This window comes from Acanthochromis polyacanthus, chromosome 8 (genome assembly GCF_021347895.1).
Source record: "Acanthochromis polyacanthus isolate Apoly-LR-REF ecotype Palm Island chromosome 8, KAUST_Apoly_ChrSc, whole genome shotgun sequence".
Taxonomy (NCBI): Eukaryota; Metazoa; Chordata; class Actinopteri; family Pomacentridae; genus Acanthochromis; species Acanthochromis polyacanthus.
In genome coordinates, this window is record NC_067120.1 from 224,740 (window position 1) to 238,468 (window position 13,729).

A 13,729-nucleotide genomic window follows, 5' to 3' on the forward strand; every position below is an offset into this window, starting at 1 on the left:
TCTCTTGGATCATCTCCTGTCCTCCCCTCAGCTCCTCCTCAGGCCCCAGCTCCTCAGCCTGCTCCAGCAGCTCCACCTCTGGATGGAGAAGAGAAAGAGATGGAAGCAGGTCCATCATCCGGAGGAGGAATAGAAAATGGGGCTGAGGAGGAGAAGCGGTGTAGGCATGGCCGTAAGGTGAAAACTCCTCTTTGGATACGAGGCTGTTTGCACTTCCGCTTCCCTGCCAGCATCGACCCTTTCACCAGTGAGAACTCAGCCGCTAACCTGAACCTGTGCTGTACAGTGCTGTCTCCTTTACTCAAACCACTCAGAAATCAATGACATGTAAAAAAGGTTTAGATCTGGACTTGAGAAACTGATTTAATCAGTTGTTTAATGCTTCTGAAGTTTAGGTAAAGGTGAACTGTTCTGTCCCAATGTTTTTCTTCTTACCACTTTTTTCTCCTTTCACATTCATAAGGAGGTCAGTTTTTGGTCTGTTGTTGCCATTTTTCTTATTTACCTCAGAAACGGTTAGGATTAGGTGACTGTGTGACTGCTGTTTTTTCTTAATAATGCGGCCTAGATCCTGCTTATTCAATGTGCTGTCAGCCTGTGGTATGACAGTAGTTTGTGTTTGCTTCGTGACCGTCGCTGGTTCTGCCAATGATTCCTGATTACATCTCAGTCAGTTCCTTCATCCCTTTGTCTGCCTTCTCCTTGTCAGACCTAATGTACGTGCTGTGGATGTTTTTGGTGTCTCTGGCGTGGAACTGGAACGTGTGGTTCATCCCTGTGCGCTGGGCCTTCCCCTACCAAACCCCAGACAACATTTACTACTGGCTGCTGACCGACTATCTGTGTGACCTCATTTACATTCTGGACATCACCGTTTTTCAGCCACGCCTGCAGTTTGTGCATGGAGGAGACATAGTGGTGAGTAGAGGATTTAACTTTATCTTTGCATGTTGGGAACCTGGGATCACATAAATTCCTCTGTTGGCTGGAAACACCAACTCCTGAAATGACAAGACACACTGTTTTATCATGAGGGTTAGGGTTAGTCTAACACTCGGAGAGCGCATACCTCCGCCATGCCGTGTGTCTGTTTGTTTGTCTGTCTGTCTGATTTTGGAGGTGATCCAAATCACCGTCTGGATCCAGACGGTGATTCGGATCACCTCCAAAATCTAATCGATTCTTACTCTTGCTCTTCCGGACATCCTGTAAAAATTTGGTGAAAATCCGTCCATGACTTTTTGAGTTATGCTGTTAACAGACACACACACACACACACACACACACACACAGACGGACAGACAAACAAACTCCGGTGATTACATAACCTCCTGACGGAGGTAATAAGAGTCACATTACCGTGCGGTGGTGTCTGTTACCTAACATGAAGACGTTCAACAAACTTATGTTTAGAAAACCAGGAATTAATCACTGACAGTCAGTAAGGGAGTACAGTACAACTACTGGGTCATGGACTGCTGTCCTTAAGATTGGCATTAGGCCTCCTTGTAAAAAGCAAGACGTGACAATTGAGGCATGGATCCAGTTGAGATATTAGGGTGGAAGGGGACGCTGATATCGCAGCAGCCTGTCAGTCACAAAGAAGCCCCTGTTTAAAACATAACTTGCTTTATTGTCTATTTTCCTGTAAAAAGAACCATAGTTTACCAAATGAACTCAAACTCAGATTTTATTTATTTGTATAGCACTTTTCATGTAAGACCAACACTAAGTGCTTCACAAGAATTAAAAACAAAGAAGACAATAAATAAATACAATTAAAAATAGAAATAGAAATAAAAAAAACAACTCTCCACCCATAGACAGCCATGAGGAAAGTGGAAAGTGTTTGGTCATTCTCTAACAGCCCTGTGAACAGAGTCGCCCCCTGCTGGCCTGTATAAAGACTGCATGTCTATGTTGGCTTTTATGTTCAGTCCTGCAGCCTTTGTCCATCGTTTATATACTTTCTGTTGAATTAACCTACCACTGGTCATAACTGTAGTTGTCCTGCTTTCTTTCCAGAGTGACAAAAAAGAGATGAGAAAGAATTACATGAAAACCAAACGCTTCAAGGTAAACAATGAGAGAACCGTGTAAAAGTTTGACTGTATCCATCCTTCCTGTGTTGAATAATCGTGAAGAAAAAAAAGAGAAAAAATAGGACTTGTGTTCTTATTTCTTAGTTTGATGTTGCCAGCCTTGTTCCCCTGGAGCTGTTCTATTTTAAAACCGGCATCAACCCACTGCTTCGCTTACCCAGACTGCTGAAGGTGAGACTCTACTGCACAAAGCATGAACGTCCTTTAGAGAATAAACTTTCTGTGTTTTATTATTTATGATAACCCTAACCATATCAACACAAAGTATAGCACCATAACATCAACAAAAGTGCACTTCCACAGCTCTGTGCCACTTTCAATGTAAGGAATCAACTTTTAGTCATTTAAATATCACAATTTCAAATGCTTGATACATAATTCTGAAAATAAACGTTTTTTCTCTTTTCTATCCATATTTCCACAGATCAACTCTTTCTTTGAGTTCAACGAGCGTCTCGAGGCCATCCTGACCAAAGCCTACATTTACAGGTCAGCTAGTGTTAGGGTTTCTATATGTTGGTTTTATGTTTTTCATCTCTAATAAACATCTGTGGTGCCAAGCACCACAGATGTAAAAGCTTCTCCCTGTGTGGCCTCTCTTCCTGCTAAAGCTTAGGAGACATAGCTGGACAAATAACTGGTTTTCGATCATTAATTTACTGTCTCTCAGGGTAATACGCACCACCACCTACCTTCTCTACTGTCTCCACTGCAACGCTTGTCTCTACTACTGGGGCTCTGCCTTCAAAGGCCTGGGATCGACTAAATGGGTGTACAATGGAGAGGGAAACAGGTTTGTGGGACACACATAGACAAAGCATAACCCTCACCCTTTTATTTGAAGATTAGGACAGGTCACAAATCGGTCAAATATAACAGACATTTTATAAGAAAAAATGCAGCACAGTAAAGACAAATGGAGGAGACTCAGGTAAACTCAAGTAAACTAAACTCAACTTGCCCCCTGCTGGCCTAGACACCATGTCTCCAGCCTAGACACCTCTTTATTGAGTTTTATTGTGCAACTTCTGTATTTAAAACTGGCTCACTCCCTTCTTTCTGCAGTTATATTCGCTGTTACTACTTTGCGGTGAAGACCCTGATCACCATTGGTGGTCTGCCAGATCCCACCACCCTGTTTGAGATCATCTTCCAACTCATCAACTACTTTGTTGGAGTTTTTGCCTTCTCTATTATGATTGGACAGGTAGAGCATAAGTGTCTTGTGTGTGTGTGTTCCTCCCACATATTGGACACTAAAAAGGGTGTTCACTTCCTCTTCCCTAAACTGGGTGTTCACTAATTACACAATGTTCACTCATTATTATTATTATTACAGCCCATTTTGTATTTTTCAGATGCGTGACGTGGTTGGTGCAGCCACAGCCGGTCAGACCTACTACCGCACCTGTATGGACAACACTATCAAATACATGTCCTCCTATCGCATCCCCAAAGATGTCCAGAACCGAGTCAAAACCTGGTACAACTACACCTGGCAATCACAAGGCATGCTGGGTAAGGAGAAACTACATGTGCATGTTTGCGTGGACATCAGAGCTTTCAGTCATGCTTTAACTTTTCCTGCCATCCAGATGAGCAGGAACTGCTGACTCAGCTGCCAGATAAAATGCGTCTGGACATCGCTATAGATGTCAATTACTCCATTGTGAGCAAAGTCCCTCTATTTCAGGTATGAATTCCTTTAAAAACTTCAAAAGAACTGAACTAAAAGTTTGACAACCACCTGTCCACTGGTTTTCTAAAACCTACAAAGGTTTTCATCAGAAAATGTTTAGCGGGTGTGTCATGAAAAGCAAAACCATGAACAGATGAACCAATCTTTTCACATTTATTTTTTGTTTTCCCTTATGACAGGGTTGTGACAGACAGATGATTTTTGACATGCTGAAAAGCCTACGCTCTGTTGTTTACCTGCCAGGAGATTATGTCTGCAAAAAGGTACATTTGTTTGTATGAGTCATCTGGATGCAGCAGTGTTTCTGCTACTTACAGAACCGAACCCTAACCCTTTTCTGCTGCCAATGTTATTGTTGGTTTGCTCTCTGTCTTCCCTCATTTACTCTGTTTTTTGTATTGCACAGGGCGAGGTCGGTCGGGAGATGTACATCATAAAGGCGGGGGAAGTGCAGGTGGTTGGAGGCCCGGATGGGAAGACGGTGTTTGTTACGCTCAGAGCAGGATCAGTGTTTGGAGAGATCAGGTGAAGAGCTGCGGTGGAACGACGAAAATGTCCCTGAAGCTGTGCCTTAAAACAAAACAACAGACTTTTCACAGTAGAACAGAATCGCTTTATTGATCTTGAAACTTCTAGCCCATTCATATGGTCCAATACAATACAATACAATATAATAATAACTTTATTAATCCCCAAAGGGAAATTCAGTTGTCTGGGGTCTCATCTGTTTACTTTTGAATTAAATAGTTTAATTGCTGACGGTAGGAAAGATTTTCTGAATCTTTCTGTCCTGCAGCGCAGGGACAGGAGCCACCCGTCCACCACTGATGTTCATGCAATGGATATACAGTTCCTATAAAAGTATTCACAACTAGAAGAGGGTTCTTGGTCAAATGAAACTGAAATTGAACTTTCTGGCCGTTAGAATACATACGGTGGACACCAAACATCTAATCTTAACCCTAATCATCACAAATACAGCATCACTGTGAAGCATGGTGGTGGGACCATCATATTGTCACAGTGATTGGAGGACAGCCTGATGCAGGGTTAGGGTTAGCAAGTTAGTACAGTTAGGGTTAGTAAGGTTAGGATTATTAGAGCTAGTAGGGTAGTAGGGTTAGTAGGGTTGGGGTTAGTATGATTCGTGGTAGTTGGGTTAGTAGGGCTTGGTTTAGTATGGTTGGGGTAGTAGGGTTAGTAGGATTGGGGTTAGTAGGATTGGGGTTAGTATGGGTAAGGGTAGTGGTTAGGGTTAGTTGGGTTGAGGGTTAGGGTTAGGACAAGGGAAGCTTCCCCTCCCTAGGGTTAGGGTCAGGGTTAGTGTGGTTAGGGTTAGTATGGTTCGGGTTAAGGGTAGTCAGGGTAGTAAGGTTAGTAAGGTTAGGATGGGGGTGCGGTGTCTGACGAGATCTGAGACTTATAGTACAATATTTACCATGATTTAGAGTTGAAAAGCAGTTAAAGGGCAATCTACCAGGTGTTATTACCAGTTTTTTCAGCACTGTACTCTGCTCAAACTGAAGACTTTATTTCGTACGTATACTTCCTGGTACTCTGCATGCGAAACAGTTAGTTTGCTCCTACACAGTGCATTTTCTGAATAAGGGGCTCGACACACGGGAAGCGACAATTGAGGCAGGAATGCGAAAGTTATCGCAACAGGCGATAAAGTCAACACACGGTGCACGATACTTGGCAGCGGCAGGCGACGGCGACACACGTCGCGCTGTGCAAAAGCACAGATCGCTTGTCTCTCTCACTTCTGATTGGCTGTGAAATTGGAGGGATTTTTTACCTTTTCAAAGAGTTTCATGACAGAAAAGCATCAAGATGATGAGCCAGAAGATATTGCTCGATTTAGCCGAAATTTTACTCATGACATTAGCTTACAAAAGAAAGAAATGACCCTGGGTCCATGCCTTATTGCAACCTCGGAAAGAGCATGGAGAATACCACCATCTGATGCCAGATCTCAAAAAAGATCCAGAAAAATTCCGGGCCTACTTTCACCTTAGCCCAGAACTTTTTTCCAAACTTGTCACCATGGTGACACCAGCAACTGAGAAGATCCACACCAACAGGAGGGAACCAATAACTTCTGAAGAGAGGCTTGCAATCTGTCTCCGGTGAGTACTGTAAATGTATAATCATGTATATTTACACTTAGCAATTATATTTTAGCTTGAACTTGTGATAACAGAATATTCCAGGAAAAAAATGCACAGCAAACATTTTTTATTATTATTTTCCATATTGCATTTGAACCAAAAAGGCAACATTTATTAATCAAATGAACGTTCATATCATATGTCTTTTTTAAACAAAATAAATGTATCAAATAAAATATTTTCTCTTCACTCAGCACTATAAAACAGTGGGCTGTAAACATACTGTGCAAACTGTTCAAAATTAGCTATAACAAAAGAATTGGAAACTCTTAACAACAACATTAGTCACAATAATCACTCTTCGCCAAACTCGAGTTGATGAAGCACTCTCATCGTTTCCATCTTGGCCTGAGATTTTTTGACTCCAACAAGTCGTCTGAGAATGGGCAGAAGGCTTTGTAGGTAGAGCTCATCTTCATCTTCAGCATTATGTTGGATTTGTGCTCTAATACTATCCACCCTGCTGAGAATCGACTCCTCAAAGCTGGTTTGGTCAGGCTTCCTCTGTTTCCCTGGGTTGGTCTTCTGAGTTGATCTTTGGTGTTTGCTGAGTTGCTAGATCAATGCTGCTAGACTCACTGGTGGTATCACTGGTTGCAGTCAGCAGCAGATCCGAAGCATCTTCATCCACAGGCATTAGGGTCAGGGTCACCTCTGGCTCCTCCTGCAGACAGCGGTGTAGAGCAGCCAAAAAATATTTACTCATGCCAAAGTAATATAATTTTACACAAGAAGAAACAAAGTAAACATTACTTTGAGAAATGCTACCTGCAGGACTTCAAGTTTTGTGGGTCAAAGTGTATTTAATGTTTCAGCAGTGAAGAAATTGAGAAAAATAAAACATGAATAATGTAATAATCTTAATATTTTATTAAAGTAAAAAGAGAAAATAAATCTGAATAATATGGTACAAAAAACAAACTACATCTATTTTATTGTTAAAATTAAGCTTTAAGATCTACTTACAGTGGAACGAGTTTTTGTTGCTCCAGTATAAGTACACATACTTCATTATAACATTCAAGAACAAGTAAAAAGTACTGGCTGATAAAGCTACTTCATAGGTTACTCCAGTACATGTTCTTAAGTAAATGTAACTGAGTACTTCCGGGCTCTGCCTGTGGGTCATCTGCTGTCATGTTGCTGGTGTCACGCTCCTTTAGAAATGGCTCGAGGAATGACATAACCTGGTAGTATCTGCAGACCCTCTGATCAGCAGCTGCTGAGCTGCTTTTCTTATTCTTTAGTGCCTTCCAGGTTCTCATGAAAGTATCTCTGAGATTTTTCCAGCGCTTTTTGACCTCTTCACCTGTGAAAACAAGTGTAAATATAAGTCAGTGACATACTTGCATACAAATACAATATACTTATAACATCAAGCTAGTTATTTTTTAACAATTTTTTTGATTTATTTATTACCACAATTAATTGTACAGTAATTTAATATACATTTTTTGTTCATATACATTTCCTTTAGGTTTCTAGCAACTGGAGATTCCTTTGCTACGATTGGATTCAACTACTGTGTGGAAAACTCAACAGTTGGAAAAATTGTGGATCACAGGCCATTTGGGATGTGCTGCAACCTGAGTATATGCCAGAGCCAACAATGGATGACTGGAAATCCATTGCAGAGGGTTTTCAAGCAAGATGGAATTTCCCAAACTGCATTGGAGCTCTAGATGGGAAACATATTGTGTTGTAAGCTCCTCCGTCATCTGGCTCTAAATATTTCACCTGTAAAGGCTCCCATTCTATTGTCCTCTGAGCAGTAGTTGATGCTAACTACATGTTTAGGGTCATTGATGTGGACGGATATGGGAGGAACAGTGATGGAGGCATTCTGTCAGAATCTCTCCTTGGGAAACGTCTAAGGGCAGGGACACTGAGCCTACCAGAAGACACCTCACTCCAAGGTGCAGAGGACCTAGGGCCAATGCCACATGTGCTGGTGGCAGATGAAGCCTTCCCCCTCCAAAGACACATCATGAGGCCATACCGAGGAAGACACCTACAGAGAAAACAGAAAGTCTACAACTACCGTTTGTCTCGTGCCAGGAGAATTGTAGAAAGCACTTTTGGCGTTCTTTCTACCCAATGGCGAATGTATCGCCGTGTGCTGGGTATTTGCCCGAGAAAAGCAGATTCTGTTGTGAAGGCAACATGTGTTCTTCAAAATTATATGCGGCAAAATGGAGAAGTAGAGAGAGGCATGTCTGTGTCACCAGGCACAGACAACATAAGAGATGCTGGTTTGGAACCAATCACCCAGACTGGCTCAAACAACTCAAGCAGAGAGGCGGCTTCAATCAGAGAAAAATACTGTGATTACTTTAACTCACCAGCTGGAGAGGTGCCATGGCAACACCAAATACTGTAAATGGATAAACCCTGGTCTGGATATATATTTTATTCCTTTTAATTATGTTCTGTAGCCTACCGTTTACTATACTTTTGATTTGGAGAAAAAGCAAAAGTATCTGAATAGTGATTTAAATGCAGTTATTTCCACACTGAGCTCTTTTTGGTCCAGACCTGGTTTAATCCTGGTTTACCTACTTTTATGTTTACCTAATCCTGGACCTACTTTAGTCTTGGTTTAGTCCTGCTTTAAACAGAGTTTAGACCTAGTTTAGGTACGGTTTAATTTGGTTAAGTTCTGGTAGTTTGAGAACAATAGTTTAAAAGAAATCTGTGTGAAATAGGGTTAGGGTTAGTATCTATTATATTTCAATACTTGGATTCTTGACTGACTGATGTTGTCTTCGCGTGGAGCATTTATTTATTATTTACAAGTTATATGTTCTAACAAAAGCCAGTCCTACACGTTTTTCATGTCAATCACTTAAAATGTTACAAATGAATAGTAAAATCAAATATTCCAATATATTCGGACGAAAATAAAGACAACAAAGTTTACAAATGCCAATGCTTATTCTAACATCAAGGAACATAAAATGAAAGAGAAAACTTACAGGACAAGTTTACCCTTGCGCCAACCAACTGCCATGCAGCAGCTTTTTTATTTATATCCCGACAGTCATTCAGGGAAGGATCATAAAGGATAGGGAAAGCAATCACTGCTAAAATAATTTGCTTCTCCATGTTGAAACGGGTTGAAAACCGGATCGGACTGCACTGTGTAACGTGCTGTAAGCTCATTGGTCAGTGAGTGAAACCCTCGCTGATTGGTTGAAGCTCCAGGCGACAGCGACAAAAGTTGAACATTTTTCAACTTTCTGGTATCGCGTTGCAAGCCAGCAGGTGCCCGTCTACGTGGAAGCGTGCGAAATTTCACATGCACGAATGTCACCGTCGCGTTGTTGGGAGTGGGGAAAGCTATGTTCGTCTCGTCGCACAGCAGCCATAGAAAATGAATGGAGCGCGACTGTTGTTGCTTCCCGTGTGTCGAGCCCCTAAGCAACACCACTGTTTACTGACAGTTGATATACCTGCATTATGTTTGAGTTCCAACACATAAGTTAGTGCGACAGTAAACAATTCTGCTCCTTCTGTTTTAGAAATCCTTCAAGAGTAAAATCAGGCAGACAAGTGTCCATCACAGTTATTTATTAATCATATGAATGTATGCATACGGGAATAATGCCTTCCTGCCTTGTTCACATGTTCATATGGTGCTTTTTTTAGATGCTGGAAGAGATATGAGTAAGAATTATAAACGCTATAAATACCGATGCAGACTTGCAGGGTTTCATTAATAACTATTTTGTGGAAACAATACAATTTGACAGAAAAACTTTGAGTATGTTATTTTGATAGACAGAAATTAGCTTTTACATGTGCAATCACCAGCAGAAAGATACTGTGCATGTCAGAAATGTGGAATAAAATGCAATTTTTAACCATAATTATTGTTTATTGGCAGTTTGCTTGCAGTCGGTGGAGGCAACAGGCGCACGGCCAATGTGATCGCTCACGGTTTCGCCAATCTATTCATCCTGGATAAAAAGGACTTGAATGAAATCCTGGTGCACTACCCCGAGTCCAAGAAACTGCTCCGCAAGAAAGCCAGGTTCAACCCGAATGGAGTCACATAATGCTTATTCTCATTGTCTTTAAACAACAGCAGTGAATACTATAGCAATCATTGTACTTTCTGCTCTGTATTTGTCTCCTAGTAGTGCAGTGGGAGTTTCTAAACTATTTTATAGTTGTCAGACACCAACAGTTTTTACTGCATGTATTGAATTACTGCAGTATTTGTTAGTTTGATTGTTGTTGTCTCAAAAACAGGAAGATGCTTAACAAGGGGAAGAAACCTGAACCTAAAGGAGAGACCAAGGAACCTCCTCAGGTCCCAGCGGCTCCTGTCAGGCCAGAAACTCCCAAACTACTGAAAGCAGCGCTTGAGATGACTGAGAGATCTTCAGGACTGAAAGGAGCTCTGGCTAAAGTCAAAGAGAAGACCAACAAATCCAGCATCTCATTACGGGTAAACGTCACGACAACATATAAAAGAAAAGAAACAGAAGTGGATTTTATGCAGCAGTTTCAATGTTCTCTTCTTCTCCAGCCATCCCTCTCCTCCTCCCTTCCTCCTGCATCACCAGCCTCCAGCTCTGGACGCGACAGAGACGAAGACTCGCTGTCGCCCGTCTCCACGACATTTCGCTCGGCTTCCCTCTGCCGCAGTGCTGCAAAGCCTCCACCTGCAGCCCCGCGCCACAGTGACGCCATCGAAAGGGAGGATGTCAGCGAGGATGAAGAGAACGAGGGCGGCAAGAAGAAAGAGAAGAAGCTGTGATAGTTTTCTGGATGAGAAGAGGAAACTTTAGCCTGAAATAGTAGGAGATGTAAATGGAGATAAGTCTTATTGTCAAGCTGATCTGTCTGGATACATATGCTCAGTGGAAATTAACTAAATGGAACGGTGTTGAATTGTGAACCAGGTGGAGCTTTGCTATGTCATTGCCCACAACATACTGTACAGGTGTATCTGTAATCTGTAAAACTGGTATATTCTGTCTTTTAGATCTTGTTGGTGTCCATGTCCCTTTGATTGTTCAAGCTGGACCACTGGAAAATATAACTTCAGATTCTTTTATATTTGCTCTCTTTACCTCGACCCACAGGACTCATCTTCGTCTCATCATAGTCCTTTTAACGTGGAGGACATTTCTACTTATCTCAGCAGGTGTTTTTTTTTTCATCTACACTGAGTTTCCATCAATGAACTCTCTGGAGCTCTGATACTGTGCAGGATACTCAGCTCAGACCATGAATTTCTACACAAGTGAACTTTTGTCTTTTTGTTTTTGCTGTTGTTGTTTACTACGTGTTTACAGATCGTTTTTGTAATATGCCTTATATTTCTGTGTTGTGTTGGAGTGAGTAGCCTGCAGCTGCTGATGGTTTTTACAGAGCTGGTTAGTAAATCCAGTAAATCTGTGGACTAGTTAAGCTTTAACAATGCGATCGTCTATGCTCCTATCAGATCTACATGGACAGCTCAGTCCAAGGTAATCGCACATTTTATTTTATTTTACTGTTATTCATTTAAAAATAGCAGCTCTAACATAATCTAAAGCGTCTGTTAAAAATTGTTTTACATGCTGTACTGCTGGTCATGTTCCTGTTTTTCACATGGCTTCTCGAAATGCTAAATGTTTAATATGTTGTGTTAATGACTCAGTACTGATGTGAGAAATGCCATGTATGTATATATATATGTTGATTATTGCAGGCTCAGGGGATCGGCCTATAAACCAGCTAAGCAAACTGCCGGATGAATCCATTTATTCTGTATGAACGGAGCTACAACATGAGTGAATTTATCACTGGTGTAGTGCTGGCTTTTGTGAATTTTCTTTAAATAAATGACTGTTTTCAGCATGTTTGGTCCTCAGTTATGTGACCTCGTTTCAAGGTGGAAAAAACCAACTGACAAACAGCGTGACGCACTGAGGAGGTAAAAACCACAGAACACCCAACGCTCAACAGGAAGCTGCAGGATGGTAACGTATGTTCCTCGTTCTGCCTCGATGCTGGTATCAAATCAGTTTTTCAGGTCAACCAAGGTAACTTCACTAAACATGTCTTTTTGGCCATAACTCTTGTCTCATAGGATAAAATCATAAAGTGATGACATTTACATCCAAAATGTCAGAGATCAACTTCACAAAAACACTTCTCTGGCCATCATTTAGCGACATAAATAAAAGGAGAACTGCAGCTTGATTGGTTGGTGGAGGTTTAAAACCATGAAGTAGTTTAGTTTTAAATACAGTCTAGTTCCTGATTTCAGAAACTAAACACAGTCAGGGCTACTTTCTTTATGTACTTCTATGGGCCCACCCGGTGCTTTCTTAGTTAGAATACTGCAGTAATGGAAGAGCAGTTATTCAAACACTACTTAAATATTCATTTTAGGTACTTTGAGTGTTATCTTTTCAGGAACTTTCATTTCTGCTCCACTTTATTCACGAATGGAAACTATTACAGTGACAGCTTTAATCTAGATTAACAGAAAATTACAAGAGTTGAAGTGTCAATCCTCAAAAGCATCAGAGAATCCTCCTGACTCTCCACATTCAAGAAATCCAGAAAGACACGTCTTTTCAGCAGTGAATTCACCACAGAAACCCCTTTTCTGTATGCTCCCTTCTCCACTGCATTCTGCATGTTTTACTTTATTTATTGTGTTCCTTCCTACTTTGGTAAATGTCTTTGAGTGTCCTGAAAAGCACTATTTATTATTATTGTTGTTGTTATTACATAATAAAGATATCAAATATTTAATCGTTCTCAGATGTGAGGATTTGCTCTTCTTGATAAATAGTTCAGTAGTTTGGATTTATTCCTAAAACAAGCATTGTGAGGGCGCTGCTTTGGGCTCTGGGTTAGAGTTGTGTTAAATTTAAAAAAAGTCTCATTAGTTTTTATGATATTTACAAATCAAAAACTTCCCTATATTAATAACACAAATAATCACGAGCTGCAGCTTCATATTTCATTCGATTTATTTTATTAACATCAGTCATCCTTATTTTAAATCAAATAGTATTAATACATGGACATATCTGATGAAAAGCTAAAATTTACACAATGGTTAGGAACAAAGACAGAGCAAAAACAATAAACCAAAAGCTTTAGAACAAATCTAAAATCGAAAGCAGTGACGGTTCCACAGTAAAAGCATCAGATAAACTTCATCAATGAGGTCAGATTAAAGCTTTATATGGGGGAACAAAAAGCTCTTCTCTCAGATTACCTCCACCTGCTACCATGGAACAGCCTGATATTTATAATATAAAATAACATGCATAAATACAACCGTTACAGAAGCATTTCTACATGGAGTACTTTTTTTCTTTCTTTCTTTTGCATTGTTCTCAGAGCAGGATTTACTTGAAACGGAGCATCTTTAAAGGGTGGCAGAAACAGATTTCTCTGGTAGTCTGTGGCATCATATCATTTGAATAAAGCTGCATTATGAGACGTCTTTTGTCGTAAAAGGTGTTTATCGTCCTTTTAAGCCCCACCTGGACAGTTCATAGCTTCCTTGTGCTTTAGTGGAGTATTAGCTTTCATGAAACTTTCCTGTTCTACTTTAAAACTGAAGATATGACACTTGGTTATAAATGAAGACAGAGTCTTTAAACCTTTAATCCTTCCTCTAATGTGAGGCGGTCGTTTGCAGCTCTTTAACCATTTTAAGCACATTTTAGTGAATTTACTTTAGTGATATTTTCCTTAAAGCATTTTTACTTGTGAGTAATTTCCAGTGTGTTATTTCT

General features: G+C 40.6%; 1 protein-coding gene and 1 long non-coding RNA gene across 2 annotated transcripts in view; one reads left to right on the forward strand and one right to left on the reverse strand.

The window, feature by feature from the left end:
• Nucleotides 1-11,825, forward strand: part of LOC110961396 (cyclic nucleotide-gated cation channel beta-1-like) — a 35,575-nt gene extending 23,750 nt beyond the window's left edge. The window contains exons 27-40 of the mRNA XM_051952055.1: nucleotides 32-247; nucleotides 710-918; nucleotides 2,026-2,076; nucleotides 2,187-2,273; nucleotides 2,527-2,591; nucleotides 2,773-2,895; nucleotides 3,168-3,309; nucleotides 3,461-3,620; nucleotides 3,698-3,795; nucleotides 3,981-4,064; nucleotides 4,208-4,326; nucleotides 9,859-10,005; nucleotides 10,227-10,425; nucleotides 10,507-11,825. Of these exons, the coding sequence (XP_051808015.1) occupies nucleotides 32-247; nucleotides 710-918; nucleotides 2,026-2,076; nucleotides 2,187-2,273; nucleotides 2,527-2,591; nucleotides 2,773-2,895; nucleotides 3,168-3,309; nucleotides 3,461-3,620; nucleotides 3,698-3,795; nucleotides 3,981-4,064; nucleotides 4,208-4,326; nucleotides 9,859-10,005; nucleotides 10,227-10,425; nucleotides 10,507-10,737 (1,931 nt within the window). The 3' untranslated portion in view covers nucleotides 10,738-11,825. The remainder of the gene's footprint in view (nucleotides 1-31; nucleotides 248-709; nucleotides 919-2,025; nucleotides 2,077-2,186; nucleotides 2,274-2,526; nucleotides 2,592-2,772; nucleotides 2,896-3,167; nucleotides 3,310-3,460; nucleotides 3,621-3,697; nucleotides 3,796-3,980; nucleotides 4,065-4,207; nucleotides 4,327-9,858; nucleotides 10,006-10,226; nucleotides 10,426-10,506) is intronic.
• Nucleotides 6,033-9,088, reverse strand: LOC127535180 (uncharacterized). The gene is made up of 3 exons (XR_007943842.1): nucleotides 8,948-9,088; nucleotides 7,078-7,281; nucleotides 6,033-6,633 (listed from the first exon to the last, which is right to left on the reverse strand). It is a non-coding gene; the product is annotated as an uncharacterized LOC127535180 (long non-coding RNA).
• Nucleotides 11,826-13,729: the final 1,904 nt, after the last annotated feature.